Source organism: Natator depressus, chromosome 3, assembly GCF_965152275.1.
Source record: "Natator depressus isolate rNatDep1 chromosome 3, rNatDep2.hap1, whole genome shotgun sequence".
NCBI classification, from domain to species: Eukaryota; Metazoa; Chordata; order Testudines; family Cheloniidae; genus Natator; species Natator depressus.
Genome location: NC_134236.1, coordinates 59,091,013 through 59,105,219, shown reverse-complemented (window position 1 = coordinate 59,105,219; position 14,207 = coordinate 59,091,013). Strand labels below are relative to the sequence as shown.

At 41.9% G+C, this 14,207-nt stretch overlaps 1 protein-coding gene across 2 annotated transcripts in view; it reads right to left on the bottom strand.

Annotated features, from left to right (window-relative positions):
• Positions 1-14,207, bottom strand: part of KCNQ5 (potassium voltage-gated channel subfamily Q member 5) — a 515,927-nt gene that overhangs the window by 116,057 nt on the left and 385,663 nt on the right. For both annotated transcript variants that reach the window (XM_074947984.1, XM_074947985.1), the window contains exon 3: positions 48-174. In XM_074947984.1, coding sequence (XP_074804085.1) covers positions 48-174 — 127 coding nt within the window. The remainder of the gene's footprint in view (positions 1-47; positions 175-14,207) is intronic.

Here is a 14,207-nt window from a genome sequence, read left to right as displayed (position 1 = left end):
TAGGTTGTAACTTTGGAATTTACATTGAAATTAATTGGGAAACTCACCTATTACACAGAATGGTTTCCTCGCAAATCGCAATCTTCCTTGCCATCCTCGGTAGCGACAACAGCAGCCAGCTGACCAGATACGAATGATATATTCCAAACCAAACACAACAATCATGACAAACTCCTGGAAAGGGAAAATAAAAGACATGTCTGTTGCAGGCTCCAGAAACAAAATAGCAAGAAATACTTGACAATTATGCCTGACGAGTCAATTCATCTAATGCAACTGTATTCCTTTTCCTGAATCAAACCAAACTGGTTCTGTAGGGCATCAAAATACTAGGACTTGCATGTCCATACAGTAAATACAAACACCCAAAAGTGTCCCTATTAAGGGCACAGTCCTGATCTGTGCATCACTAAATATCTTCTAAAGTCAGCTATTTAATGTGAAACAATTAAGTGTCCAGTCCTGCACCATAAATGTCAATGGCAAAACTCTCAGTGACTTTCAAAGTCCCACAATCAGGCCCCAGGTGATTTTACAAGTTACCCAATAATATACATATTCAAAACTGGGCTCTTATTTTGAAAGCTTAGTATTCTGGCAGATACATTCTCATTTTACTTCATGGTAATGATATGCATGTGAAATAATTTAGGCCACACATAGGAATTCAGGAAACACTGTTTTTATTCTGTACCAGTCTGAGATAAAACCCCCACGTGCCCATCTGGTGCAGCATGTGTTAGCAGTATTGTCCTTCTGATTTAGGGCTGGTTCCTGCTCTCATTAAAGTCAGGTAAGAGAAGTGACCATAACTGGCCAATGGCATACACAGTTTGTATCCCAGTAAATGTATGCACAAATTGTGTGTAAGTTTTCCACATACAGCTGTGTGTGTAAAACCTTTGAAAATCTGGCCTTGTTTTCTTTACTTTCAAGTTGAAATTGTCTTTCAATTGTCTACACCAGGGATCGGCAACCTTTGGCATGCGACTCATAAGGGATATCCGCTGGTGGGCCGGGACAGTTTGTTTACCTGTAGCATCCGCAGGTTCGGCCAATCACAGTTCCCACTGGCCGCGGTTCGCCGTTCCAGGCCAATGGGGGCTGCTGGAAGCAGCGGCCAACACATCCCGCGGCCCACAATGCTTCCCGCAGCCCCCATTGGCCTGGAACGGCGAACCGCGGCCAGTGGGAACTGTGATTGGCCGAACCTGCGGATGCTACAGGTAAACAAACTGTACCAGCCCACCAGCAGATATCGCTGACGGGCCGGGTGCCAAAGGTTGCCGATCCCTGGTCTACACATTTCAAAAGTTTCAACCTATATTTGCGGCACATACGGCAGGCCAAATTCTGCTTTCAGTAAAACCAGTGAAGTCAATGGAGTTACAGCAGTTTAACTAAGTAGAATTTAGCTCACTATTTCTTAAAGTGATTGGAATTCAAAGACATGATGTGAAATAGTGCATTGAGTACAGGCATGGTATTATAATCTTCATTTAGATTTACTCCCAAAATGTCATTGATATGGTATACTGGTTTTAAAATGATTAAATGAGACTTTGGTTAACTTGCAAATGGAAGAGAAAAGTACTTGACGGAACTTATTAAGCAGTTTATCAAGAAATGAAGGACGAAAATTATATTTTATTTGACAGGTGACAACATTTCTCTGTCCAGAATAAAGCTGTTCTATGTCAGCCAATTAATTTGTTATCTTTACAGGATGAGGACTAGCATGGTACCAGTAAGTAAGCATTACAAATAAATTAAACAGAGGAATATTTTCAGGAAAAGGGTTGACCCACCTTTGATTTTTTTCCAGGAATCATTCATATGTTTTTGGTTTTTCTTTTCTTTTTTTTTTTACACAGTAAAAGCCTAAAACTCCTGAAAGCAAGTCAGTTGCAGACAGCACCTATGGTTAGCTCAGGGACTCATTTACATGAACTAATGGCATACATAGTTTTGTGGTGTGTAATAACTTAACTTAACTTATAATTAATGGCCTTATATTGATCTATTCTGTACTGTGTTTGCCTATCCTTGTGTACAGCTTTTTCCAAACATGCAATCCCTTTCTAAAATGATGTGTCAGCTTGATTTAAATTTACCACATTTATTAAACTGTACTTATAAGCCCCTCTGGAAGCTTCCTTTTTCACCTTTGTAAATCCTTGTATTTAAATTCATAAATCACATATAAACCTAAGATGAGATGTCCTTATCCATAACACAGTAACAGAAAAGGCCTAGCATTGCTTTGTTTTAAAGAAAATCCAAAGAACAATTAATATGATAGGTTAGTGGGGTTAATTACACTATTTCAGCAAGCACTAAGGTAAGTCTATGGACAGAATTACTGCACAGTATTCTAGTGTGATATGTTCCTTATTAATTTTCTTGCTTAATCAATTCATTAACTATATTGCAAAATACTTCCTTTTTCTAGTAATTCTCAATAGTGGTTTAGCATGTGGCAGATTCCCTATAGGTCAATTCCCTGTTGGCCAAGAATGAAAAAAGGAAATACAATCTGGTTGGAAAAATTAGAGAAATAGTATTTTAGTTATTTAGCTACCACTTTTATATTGTAAATGGCTAAATCTGGCTTACATATGGTCAGATGAGGTTTCCAACTTTTTGTGTGTTCATGGAAGGGATCTAGTCATTTTACACTTGATTCCCTTGGTGAAGTTTACTTTTTCTTTGGGAGTGGTGGAAGGAGGGGCACATGGTAGATCTCCAGTCACTGTCTTGATTCCCTTAAAAATCTCTTGCTTGTTAAAATCTAGTCACATTTTGAATGAATTACTACAAAACTAGTTTGTATGGCAAACGGGGTATGCATATGCATGGGAAGCACGCTGAAACTGTCATAATTCTTCATCCCATGTACTGAATCTGATTCATACACATAGAAAGATGCTCTCCTTCATGGTCCAGGCCCCACTAATGCTTCTGAGCTAGAATAGGCAAGAATGAAATTCATTCATGAATACTATACAGAAGTATTATTTTACAGCATTAACCATTTGGCTGAAACTCACAGCATATATTGCTGATATAATGAATGAGATAAAGTGTACTAAACTTTATGTAACTTCACACTGGTGTCTATTACTGCCCGTTTTGTTTAGAGTTCATTTCCAATATTACCATTAGGAATTCCTGTTCTCAGTGTTTTCATAGCTATAGTAAGTGGTGGGGAGGGGGGTAAGGGAATTAATTGTGTCTTGAAATCTTGTATGTGATTCAAGGTGTCCTGTGGTACAAGGTCTTTTCTGTCAGAAAGCACACTTTCTCTCTTTCACATACACATTTTGAAGAAAAAAAGGCCATTTGGGCATATTAAAGTCAAGGGAGTAAAAGAGATAAAGAATTTGCTTTCAGACATTCTTCACAAGAGTATGAATTTTTTTAGATTGGATACGTAGATTGAAACATCTCAGTTTTATTCTGAGACATATCACCATTTCTAGCAGTATTGCCCATTTAAGTATAAAGAAAAAAGAAAAGGAGTACTTGTGGCACCTTAGAGACTGACCAGTTTATTTGAGCATGAGCTTTTGTGAGCTACAGCTCACTTCATCGGATGCATAGCATATCGTGGAAACTGCAGAAGACATTATATACACACAGAGACCATGAAACAAAACTTCCTCCCACCCCACTGTCCTGCTCGTAACAGCTTATCTAAAGTGATCTTCAAGTAGGGCCATTTCCAGCACAAATCCAGGTTTTCTCACCCTTCCCCCCCCCCCCACATACACACATACAAACTCACTCTCCTGCTGGTAATAGCCCATCCCTCTTTGAAACCTCTCTTTATAATGCGCATGATAATCAAGGTGGGTCATTTCCAGCACTAATCCAGGTTTTCTCACCCCCCCCCCACACCCCCCTCCAAAAACCACACACACAAACTCACTCTCCTGCTGGCAATAGCTCATCTTACAATGTGCACAGCAATAATCCAAGTTTAACCAGAACGTCTTGGGGGGGGTTTGTAGGAAAAAAACAAGGGGAGACAGGCTACCTTGCATAATGACTTAGCCACTCCCAGTCTCTAGCTCTCAAGCCAGTAGAATTTTTCACAAATAAAATAAATTTTAAGCGCAACCACTTGGCAAATGATCCTATTATCTTGCAGGATCAGGTCTCCAGTGGCCATTGCTTTAGCTAAATGACTGGAAGAGTCATATTTTTCAACCTATATTTCTGTCAGGGTTCCTTCCCCACTCTGAACTCTAGGATACAGATGTGGGGACCCGCATGAAAGACCCCCTAAGCTTATTCTTACCACCTTAGATTAAAAACTTCCCCAAGGTACAAACTTTGCCTTGTCCTTGAACAGTATGCTGCCACCACCAAGCGTTTTAAACAAAGAACAGGGAAAGAGACCACTTGGAGACGTCTTCCCCCAAAATATCCCTCCAAGCCCTACACACCCCCTTTCCTGAGGAGGCTTGAGAATAATATCCTAACCAATTTGTTACAAAATCATCAAAGACCCAAACCCCTGGATCTTGGAATAATGGAAAAATCAGTCAGGTTCTTAAAAGAAGGATTTTATTTAAAAAAAAAGAAAGATAAAGATCATCTCTGTAAAATCAGGATGGAAAATACTTTACAGGGTATTCAGATTCAAAACACAGAAGATCCCCCTCTGGGCAAAACCTTAAAGTTACAGAAAACAGGAATAAACCTCCCTCTTAACACAGGGAAAATTCACATAAAACAAAAGATAAACTAATCCACCTTGCCTGGCTTACCTATAGTGGTTGCAATATTGGAGACTTGGATTAGGATGGGTTGGAGAAGACGGATTTCTGCCTGGCCTCTCTCAGTCCCAAGAGAGAACAACACGTAAACAAAGAGCACAAACAAAAGCCTCCTCCCCCGCTCCAAGATTTGAAAGTATCTTGTCCCCTTATTGGTCCTTTGGGTCAGGTGCCCGCCAGGTTAGCTGAGCTTCTTAAGCCTTTACAGGTAACAGGATGGTGCCTCTGGCCAGGAGGGATTTTATAGCACTGTACACAGAAAGGTGGTTACCCTTCCCTTTATATTTATAACAATTTCTATATGAGATTTTTTTTAAAATCATCATTTAAAGGGTATAAGAAGCTCATAGGTCATAAGCTACTCTTGAATAAATTTGAAATTCTGTCTTAGACCACAGGACAGGAAAATCAGAGTCAAGAATGAAACCCAGTGCTTGTGCCAGTTATTACAGCTGGCACGAGCTACTACTGCTAGATGCCTCAAACCACTGGAAGACTTCAAACGCTACAGGTACTTCAATACCAAGGGAGCAACTGAGGGAGTTGGAGATAGAATTTCAGATTTCTGTTTCCATTTTCTGTCCTACTGATGTCTAGGCAGGACTTCTGGGACCCAGTTACACTGCCCTTACTCCTCCCAAACCATTGATGTTAACTGTACTTTTGGCAAGAGAGAGCAGGATCAGACTCATGTGGATACTTTACTAAATGTTTTTTATGTGTGGCTGCTCACCTACTTAGACACCGTTCACCTGGTTCTGATTTTCCTTACACCAGTGTGAGCCTAGATTAACTTCCCTGAGGTCAATGGAGTTACTCCTGTGTAAAACAAATCAAATTCAGGATTTTTATTTTATATATGAAACCAGGTGAAGCTATGAGCCTACAGAAAATTCCTACTTACTACAAAAATGAGAACAAAATCCAGACTTTTAAATACTTTGAATATTGTTGGTTTTTTGTTTTGTCCCTCAGTGATGGAGACACAAGGACCAAACATAACTGGAAATATACATAATAATTTGGACAGTTATTGGATTCCTTATAGTGACTTCATATCATTTTAAAAGGCATTGTAAATATGTCATTCTAAGCAACACACACAGGCACGTAAATCAGAATAAGACCGCACTGTTCTTTAATCTGGCCTCTTTAAGGAACTCATCGGGTAGACTTCACCCGTGACTACATATACACTACGAATGGTAGCCTTTTGTAGAGGGGGTGAGTAACCAAGCCCAAGTTTTCCCCAGTAGTTGATAAAACAGATCATTTGAGTGGGAAAAAAGTCTTCACTACTTCCTGGAATGCTACTAATTCTGCTCAACAGGACACAATAGTATCAGCTCCATCTGAACTGACATTTTTTTACATTCAAAATTCCCATTAACATCATAGGAGATAAGCATGTGTGTTTCAGTCTTGCAGCCCTTGTGCATATATAATGTATCTGGCCCAGGAAAGCAGATCAAATATGAAATTAACAAAAGGTTATATAGGGCTTCAGTGAACTGGGCTGATAATTAATGAACTCAAACAGGGTAACAACTCAAACAGGGTAACAATTATTGTTAGTGCTTTTTGTTTGTTTTTCTCTCTCTAATTAGGATTCAAACTGTACTTTGTTATTAAATTAGCATGCTTCTCAGATGCTTTTCTGTGATAATAAATTTCCCTTAATATAACATTCAAATGGCTAAAAACTATTTTAATTTCTACATTAATTAATATAATTATTCATTAAAACTCTAAATAACCTTGGGTTAATTTGCTGCATACCTGCTGTGGCCATCAGGTTCCCTTGGTTCCAGACCATTATTTTACAGAATCAGATGGTATTTAAGTAAAGAAAAAATGCTGATATTGTAAATTCTGGGTTATTTTTCCCAGTCATAAGAGAGTCACGGTTAATTAGTTACACTAGCTATTGTATTCAAGAGATTTGCATACAAAACAATAGCTCTTCTCTTATTTTACTTATATTTTCTGTACTTAAAATAAAGTTTCATAATATTACGTAGAGCACTAAACTAAGATATTATTTGCAATGGAGCTTCTAATGGGTATAGGCCCTGTTTGTACAGAGCTCATTGTAGATTGGGGTCTCTGTGCCAGTGGTTTTCAGGAACTCAGAAAGTGAACCAGAATCTATCAAAATAGTCCTGTGAAATAAACGTTAATATAAACATCAGATAAAACCAGCATCTCTATATTAATGGAAACACATAGAGCCAGAATCTCAGTTGGTGTAAATCAGCTTAACTCCAGTGGGTCAGATGGAGCTATGCCAATTTACACCAGCTCTGGTCCAGAAAGTCTTGAAAACAAATGTATTTATTATTTTCAAGCTACCAGAAAAAGAAAGAACTAATTTTTCTCACATTTTCGATTCCCGATGACTTTGCATCAGCTTCTGCAATTTTAGTTTGGTAACCTGTAAAACTTCTATGACACATAAATGGCATCATCCAAATAATAATGGCTAGGTGCTAGCGTAATGCAAATAAAATAATAATAATAGTGCTTTATGATTCACAGTTTATTGGAAGTTGAAATGTTTGCTCACTCAAGTAAAAGAAGAACATAACAGTTTATCTTGGTTCCAGGACCATGCCCTGCACCCCTTGTCAGGTAAAACTCTAGCGTGGTTCTCAAACTGTGGATCAAGATCCCAAGGTGGATCATGGCCCCATTTTAGTGGGGTTGCCAGGGCTGGCTTAGACTTGCTAGGGCCTAGGGCCAAAGCCCAAGTACAGCCCGAGGGCTTCAGCCCTAGGCAGCAGGGCTCAGGTTACAGGCCCCCTGCCTGGGGCTGAAGACCTTGGGCTTTGGCCCCTCAGCCTGGGGCGGTGGGAATTTGGCTTTGTTCCCTCGCACCCAGGGTGGCAGGGCTTGGGTGGACTCAGGCTTCCGTCCCCCCTCCTGAGGTCTTGTAGTAATTTTTTTTGTCAGAATGGGTGGTGCAGTGCAATGAAGTTTGTAAACCCCTGCTCTACTGATTCCTGAGCGATGAGTACAGGATTGGGTCCTACAATTAATAGTTCTTGTTTTCAGAATGACATAAAATTGTGTCATTAATGCATTGCTCCCTGAATGCTGCGCTGCCCCATCTCTGAAAATCTGGGAGGCATTGTGCCTCAAACAATCCAAAGGCTTCCAGAGTTCCAGAGGATAATAGCTACTGCATCTCCCCTTTAAGAGGGTGCACTCTGCACTTCTCCTTTACAGCTGACTGCTTTAGGGATAAGTGGCAAATATGCCCCACATCCTCCTTGACCCTTTTGGATCAGCCACGTGCAACACTTTGACAAAGAGAAGTGTAAAGGTTCCAACTGTTACAATATGGTTCCACCCCCATAACTGCATTGACACCAGTCTGTTGTGATTAGATCCAACCAATGAATCCCATGGGTTGCTATGCCACCTGGGTTTGGGCAGTGCTTGCTCACTGTTCCTAGCTCTCAGGTGCACACCCAGGTGTAGACCGCACGAGTGACACCCTTCTTTAATTCAATTCTTTACAGTATAAAGCCTTACTTGTTTCCTTGTGAGTTGTTCTTTCACATATTCATTATCCATTTATCTGTTCATAATATCCTAAAGTCTTTAGGTCTTGCATCTGTTTGTCATTCCATTTTCACAAATCAATAAGAGGAATTCAGGTAAAAAGCACTGTTTCTACTACTTTGTATTCAACACATGCTAAATTCCTGTGACAATGCCCGACATTTTCTATTAAAATGATTTCAGTGATTGTTAGGTACTTAGAAAATTAGAGATTTCCCATAGAAATTCAGGTTCAAGGCAAAAGTATGGCTGTGCTTCATGCTGAAACATCGGAAATTTTAACAATAAATACTAATTTTAATGCATCAATTAATGGAATATCATAGAAACAGTTCCCCAATCCTCCCAGCCTAATACATTTTGATCTAAATGTACAACTCTTGTGCTATCAATTCTAATAACAGAAACTATATTGTGTTACTATATGGTTTTCTATGATATAATTTCCTCCTTTTGTTAACAATTGCTCAGTGATTAATATATACCCTATTTCTATACAACAGGTATGGTAAATAAAGGATTAAATTTTTATGATGTTACACTATCTAATTACTCTTGTGAGAAAGGACTGTGTCTACCTCTGTTTTTTCAGCAGTTAGCACAAAGGATTCCCGATCGGGGTGAGCGGCTGGCAGTGCAACTAGAAATAATAACATCTCCTGTAATGCCAACAAAAAACTGGACAACGGTTAGGGTGCTGCTTTGCTGAGACCACTGCCTAGCGTGCTCACCAGTATTGTGCTTCCCCATCTGTCTGTATCCATCTGTTGTGTTTTGTCTTATACTTAGATTGTAAGCTCTAAGGGGCAGGGGCCATCACTTTGTTCTTTTGTTTGTTCAGCACCTAGCATAATGGGTCCTGGTCCATGACTGGGTCTCCTAAGTGCTATAATAAATAACAAAATAAATAATAAATAATAATAATAATAAATGTAGCAAAAAAATTGAACTCCAAGGGTGAAATCCTGGCCCTGTGGATGTCAATGAAAAAAAATTCTGACAATTTCAGAATTTCACCTAAGAGGTCTCTTCATTCCTTAGTGGGAAGAAAACGAGTGGATAGAGACACAGGATACTACCGATTTATTTACAATATGTACTTTTTGAACAAATATATTAGGTGGCAAGAACACAGCATAGCTGTTGCTCACCAACTCAGTAAGGTGTTAAACCCCAGTCACTTCAGTGAGGCTCTGGGAGGGTGTAAGGGTCTGCCCACCTGGAGCTGTTTGCAGGATGAGGCCAAATTCATGACATCACATCCACAAAGCATCAGTGTAACCATTTAATGGTGATTAAAGAATTTTGGGGCCTATGCACTGTGGAAATTGGGAGCTCCCCACTTTCACTCATTTTTGGACCAGCCGTCCCTCCATCATGATGAAGGGGCTACTGGGCCAAACCTGAGCAGCACTCGACCTCGCTCCAGTTCTGCTCCAGCTGCTGCCAGCCCTGTATAGCATGAATAGGGGCTGTTCAGCAAAGTGCCTCCACCCCATACATTCCTCATCCTGCACACCTCCCTGAATGCTCATCCCACCCCACATATACCCCAACAACCCTCCACCAGCCGCCCTCTTACCCTGACGGCCCCCCTACCCCCCCCCCCCACATCCCAGGAGCCCTGATGTACTTCTCATTCACAGAAGCTCCAAACATCTCAGCCCCATAGGCCACAGTTCCCAACATGCCCCACTCCCACCAACATCCTCCCCCTGCACAGTCCCCACAACTCCTCACCTTGCAGCCCCCCAACAGTCCCCACTTAGCTTAGTTGTTTTTATGATGGGATCCTCAATGCCAGGCTCTCACCCACCGTCCCCGAGTCCTTCCTGGCTGCTCACCAGGACCCCACTCCTGGCTCAGCATTCCCAATGCCAGCTGCTCCTATCACCCGTCCTGTGCTCACATGGCATGGGCCAAATTTGAGTGAGTGGCACTGAAGATCATGAAGTTGAAGATTTACAATCCTGAGGCATATGAACTATTAGGAGCATATTCAGGAGCTAAAGATGCTACCTAGATCTTTCCATGAAGGTACAACCAATGAAAGGGTGACAACAGCTGATATTTGGATCCTGCTAAGCCTCTGATGAAAGAAGTCCATCTTCCACCTTCGGAGACTATGGATGAAAAAAAGTCTCTCTCTTTAAATTGACATACCAACTCAGCACTCTGATCTCTTCTGAGCCTGTTAATCTCATCTCATCCAAGTAAGTAAACAGCAACAAAAGGCAAAGAAAAAAGAAACCACAAAACAGCACCAAGAAGAAGCAGGGCCGGATTAATCTTTTGTAAATCCCAGCACCTGGACTGTGGCCCTGCCCCCTGCACTCCGCCTGAGGCCCCGCCGCTGCTTGGCCTCTTCCCCACAAGGCCCTGCCCATGCTCTGCTCCAAGGCCTCACCCCCACTCGGCCTTTCCCCCCTTAAGCCCCACCCACTGTTTGCACAGGGGGGAGGGAGTGGAGAGGAGTGAGCAGCAAGCGGGGGCCTTGGGGAAGAGACCGAGTGGGGTGGGGTATCGGGGGTGGGGGGCAGGGCCACAGTCCAGGTGCCCGGGCCCCTTCTGAGTGTGGGGCCAGCACCAGAGCATCATTGGCACCACTGTAAACCTGGTACTGAGAAGAAACATTCTTCAAGGCCAACATTGCTTCTGCCACATGACACTACGAAAACTTCAGCACCATTGGTGACATGATGTTTGCAAAAGCATTGCAAAGGAATTACATTTAATCAGTTCTTGCAATAATTTTCATTGGATATTGAAACACTGTTAGGCACTTAAAACTTCTCATGTTAGCACTAGATTGTACCGATTGCATTCTCCTGGAGAGGAAACAAACTAAACAGCGAACTAATGGGAATTACTTTGAATTTAAGATTCTTAGTATTCATTAATATGCCTGTCTCAAAACCATTCCTTAAAGCAGTGGTCCCCAATCTGTGGGGCACGCCCCCCAGGGGGGTGCACAGGAACATTCGGTGGGGGGGGTATGGTGGGGCCTGTGCCAGGCCCCACGGAGGCAGGGGGAGGGAGTGCCACACAGCCCAGCTCTGCCCCCAGCTCTGCTCTGGCCTGCCCCCAGCAGCAGCCCCACCTCCTAGCCGTGGCTCCACTCCCAGCCCTGGCCATGCCCCCAGCTACAGCCCTAGCATCTTCCCATGTCTCCTGGCCTGGCTCCATACCTGGCCACAGCCTTGGCTGCTGGCCTCAACTGCAGCCCAGCCCCAGTCCTGCCCTAAGCCGTGGCCCCCGGCCACAACTCCACTCCCTGCCCTGACTCCACTCCCAGCCCCAGACCCGCCCCCAGCCTTGGCCCTCTTACCCCATCCACATTCCCTACCCCCGGGAACCACGGCTCCACTCCCATCCCTGGTTTCCAACCACAGCACCCGGGGGTGAGGGGCAGGAGGGCGCATACAGGGGTAAGGGAGATATGACATGAAAAGTTTGGGGACCACTGCCTTAAAGTGAGTTTGTGAGTAACGCTCCATGGGATTAGAACCCAGATCTGTAGAGCCTATAATGGCTGATATTCTCACATTGCCACTGGAAGGGCAGGCACAGCCACATCCAGGGAACACTGCAGAGACTGGGCACTGCAGGAAGTACCGCCCAAAGGGTCCAGAATGACAGTACCCTGCAGCCTTCTGATTGGTCAAGTACCCTGGACTTCTGGCCTGCTGTGACTCCTGACCACATCTTGTCTTCTGATCTCCAGTCTACAACCCCAGCCTGACTCTGACTCTTGCCTCCAGATTCCAGCCTGGTACTACCTCTGGTCTCAAGTCTCCGCCCCCAGCCAGACTCTGACCCTGACTCTTGCTTATTGAACCTAGGTCTAGTGATTCCTTTGACCTCTGCTCATGGACTAATGTCTTGTGGCCGTCCTTGACATGTGGACACCAGCTCAGCTGTGAACACTAGGCCAGACCACCTATGTCCTGGTCCCTTATAGTGGGTGTATAAAAAACTATTTCATTTGAATGGCTTCTTTACGTACCTAAGTTTAATACTATTGTCACTTCATAGAACTTTGGGCTGGCCTACACTGAAAAGTTATACTGGCATAGTTACATCTCTCAGGGTGTGAAAAATCCACACCCATGAGATGTAGTTAAACCGACCTAACCCCTAGTGCAGATAGCACTAGGTTGATGGAAGAATTCTTCAGTTGACCTAGCTACCCCCTCTTGGGGAGGTGGCTTACCTACAGCAACAGAAGAACCCCTTCCATTGCTATAGTAAGTGTCTACACTGAAGCACCACAGGGGTGCAGCTGCAGCTGTACCCTCTGTAGTGTTTTAAGTGCACCCATTGTCTTAGTTAAGTTTCTCATGGTTATGGAACTGCTATGTAATAATCTAGGACTACTGAGAGGGAATGCACTCAGAGAAACCAAAGGGTGGGCGGTCAGATGTGCTGTTCACCCGGTAATTATCACAAATATCACTTACTGCTGTCCATTTATAAACTGCTTATGTTATCCTTGATAAAACAAACAAGATTCACCAACCCTTAAACAAAATTCCCTTGACCATCTATAAAATGTTTTAGTTAGCTATGATACACAGACAGATCTCACTACTGACTTTGGAAAATAATATACTTAAAGGAGTGTCCCCATTTCTTCTTTCTATAAACTATACATTTTTAGTTATTTCTGGAATAAAACTACCTGGCATCTGACACCTTAGGAACACCCCTTTCTATCCACAAGCATTACTCAAGACCATCTCTGTGCTAGTGTCAGGTTTCAGAGTAGCAGCTGTGTTAGTCTGTATCCGCAAAAAGAAAAGGACTTGTGGCACCTTAGAGGCTAACAAAATTTATTTGCGCATAAGCTTTCGTGAGCTACAGCTCACTCCGATGAAGTGAGCTGTAGCTCACAAAAGCTTATGCTCAAATAAATTTGTTAGTCTCTAAGGTGCCACAAGTACTCCTTTTCTTTCTGTGCTCATGCTAAGCATCGGATTCTGCCCTGTTAAATAAAACAAAGCCAACTGCAGCCCCATTTCAAGTGCTTGAATGTCAAAAGACCCTCTGCTTTTGAGACGTGTGTCCTAAACTTCCTTTCAGATGAGAAAAATTGGTTAATTTTCCATTTAAGTGCTAACTAATGTTATTGTGCTGATTTGGTCTCCTGTAATTATTTTAAATGTACTTCCCTTTACAGGACATTCTTCTCCATATCAGATATAATTTATTTTACCACTTTTTTATTGATTTCAGCTTTCCTTTTTTTAATAAAGAAGTTTATTTCAAATATTTATGAGCTGTATAATTTTAACACTTTTGCTACAATGTCCAATTTCCAGACTAACATCAATGGACACAGGTAATATAATGTGTGCACTGTACTATTCAAAATGAAGTTATAACTTGCATAGTAAGTATGATCCCTGCATCAACTTTAGGAAGTAGCATTTTAGAAGCAGACAAATTACATACACACAGAGAGTTTCAGAGCTAGAATGAATTCCATTCAACTGGTTTTTTTTAATAGTGGGAGATGTAGAGTCATAAATCTGAAAAAACAGTCTGGAATAGACCTTATTAATGGGAAAAAAATTTGGAGACTTTTAATCAGCTCCCAGTTGAATACCTGATAAACATGTAAATAAATGCCAAAAATGTGCATCCATCAGCTTTTGAGACGTGTGTTCTGAACTTCCTTTCAGATGAGAAAAATTGGTTAATTTTCCATTTAAGTGCTAGCTAATGTTATTGTGCTGATGTGGTCTCCTGTAATTATTTTAAATGTACTTCCCTTTACAGGACATTCTTCTCCATATCAGATACAATTTATTTTACCACTTTTTTATTGATTTCAGCTTTCCTTTTTTTAATAAA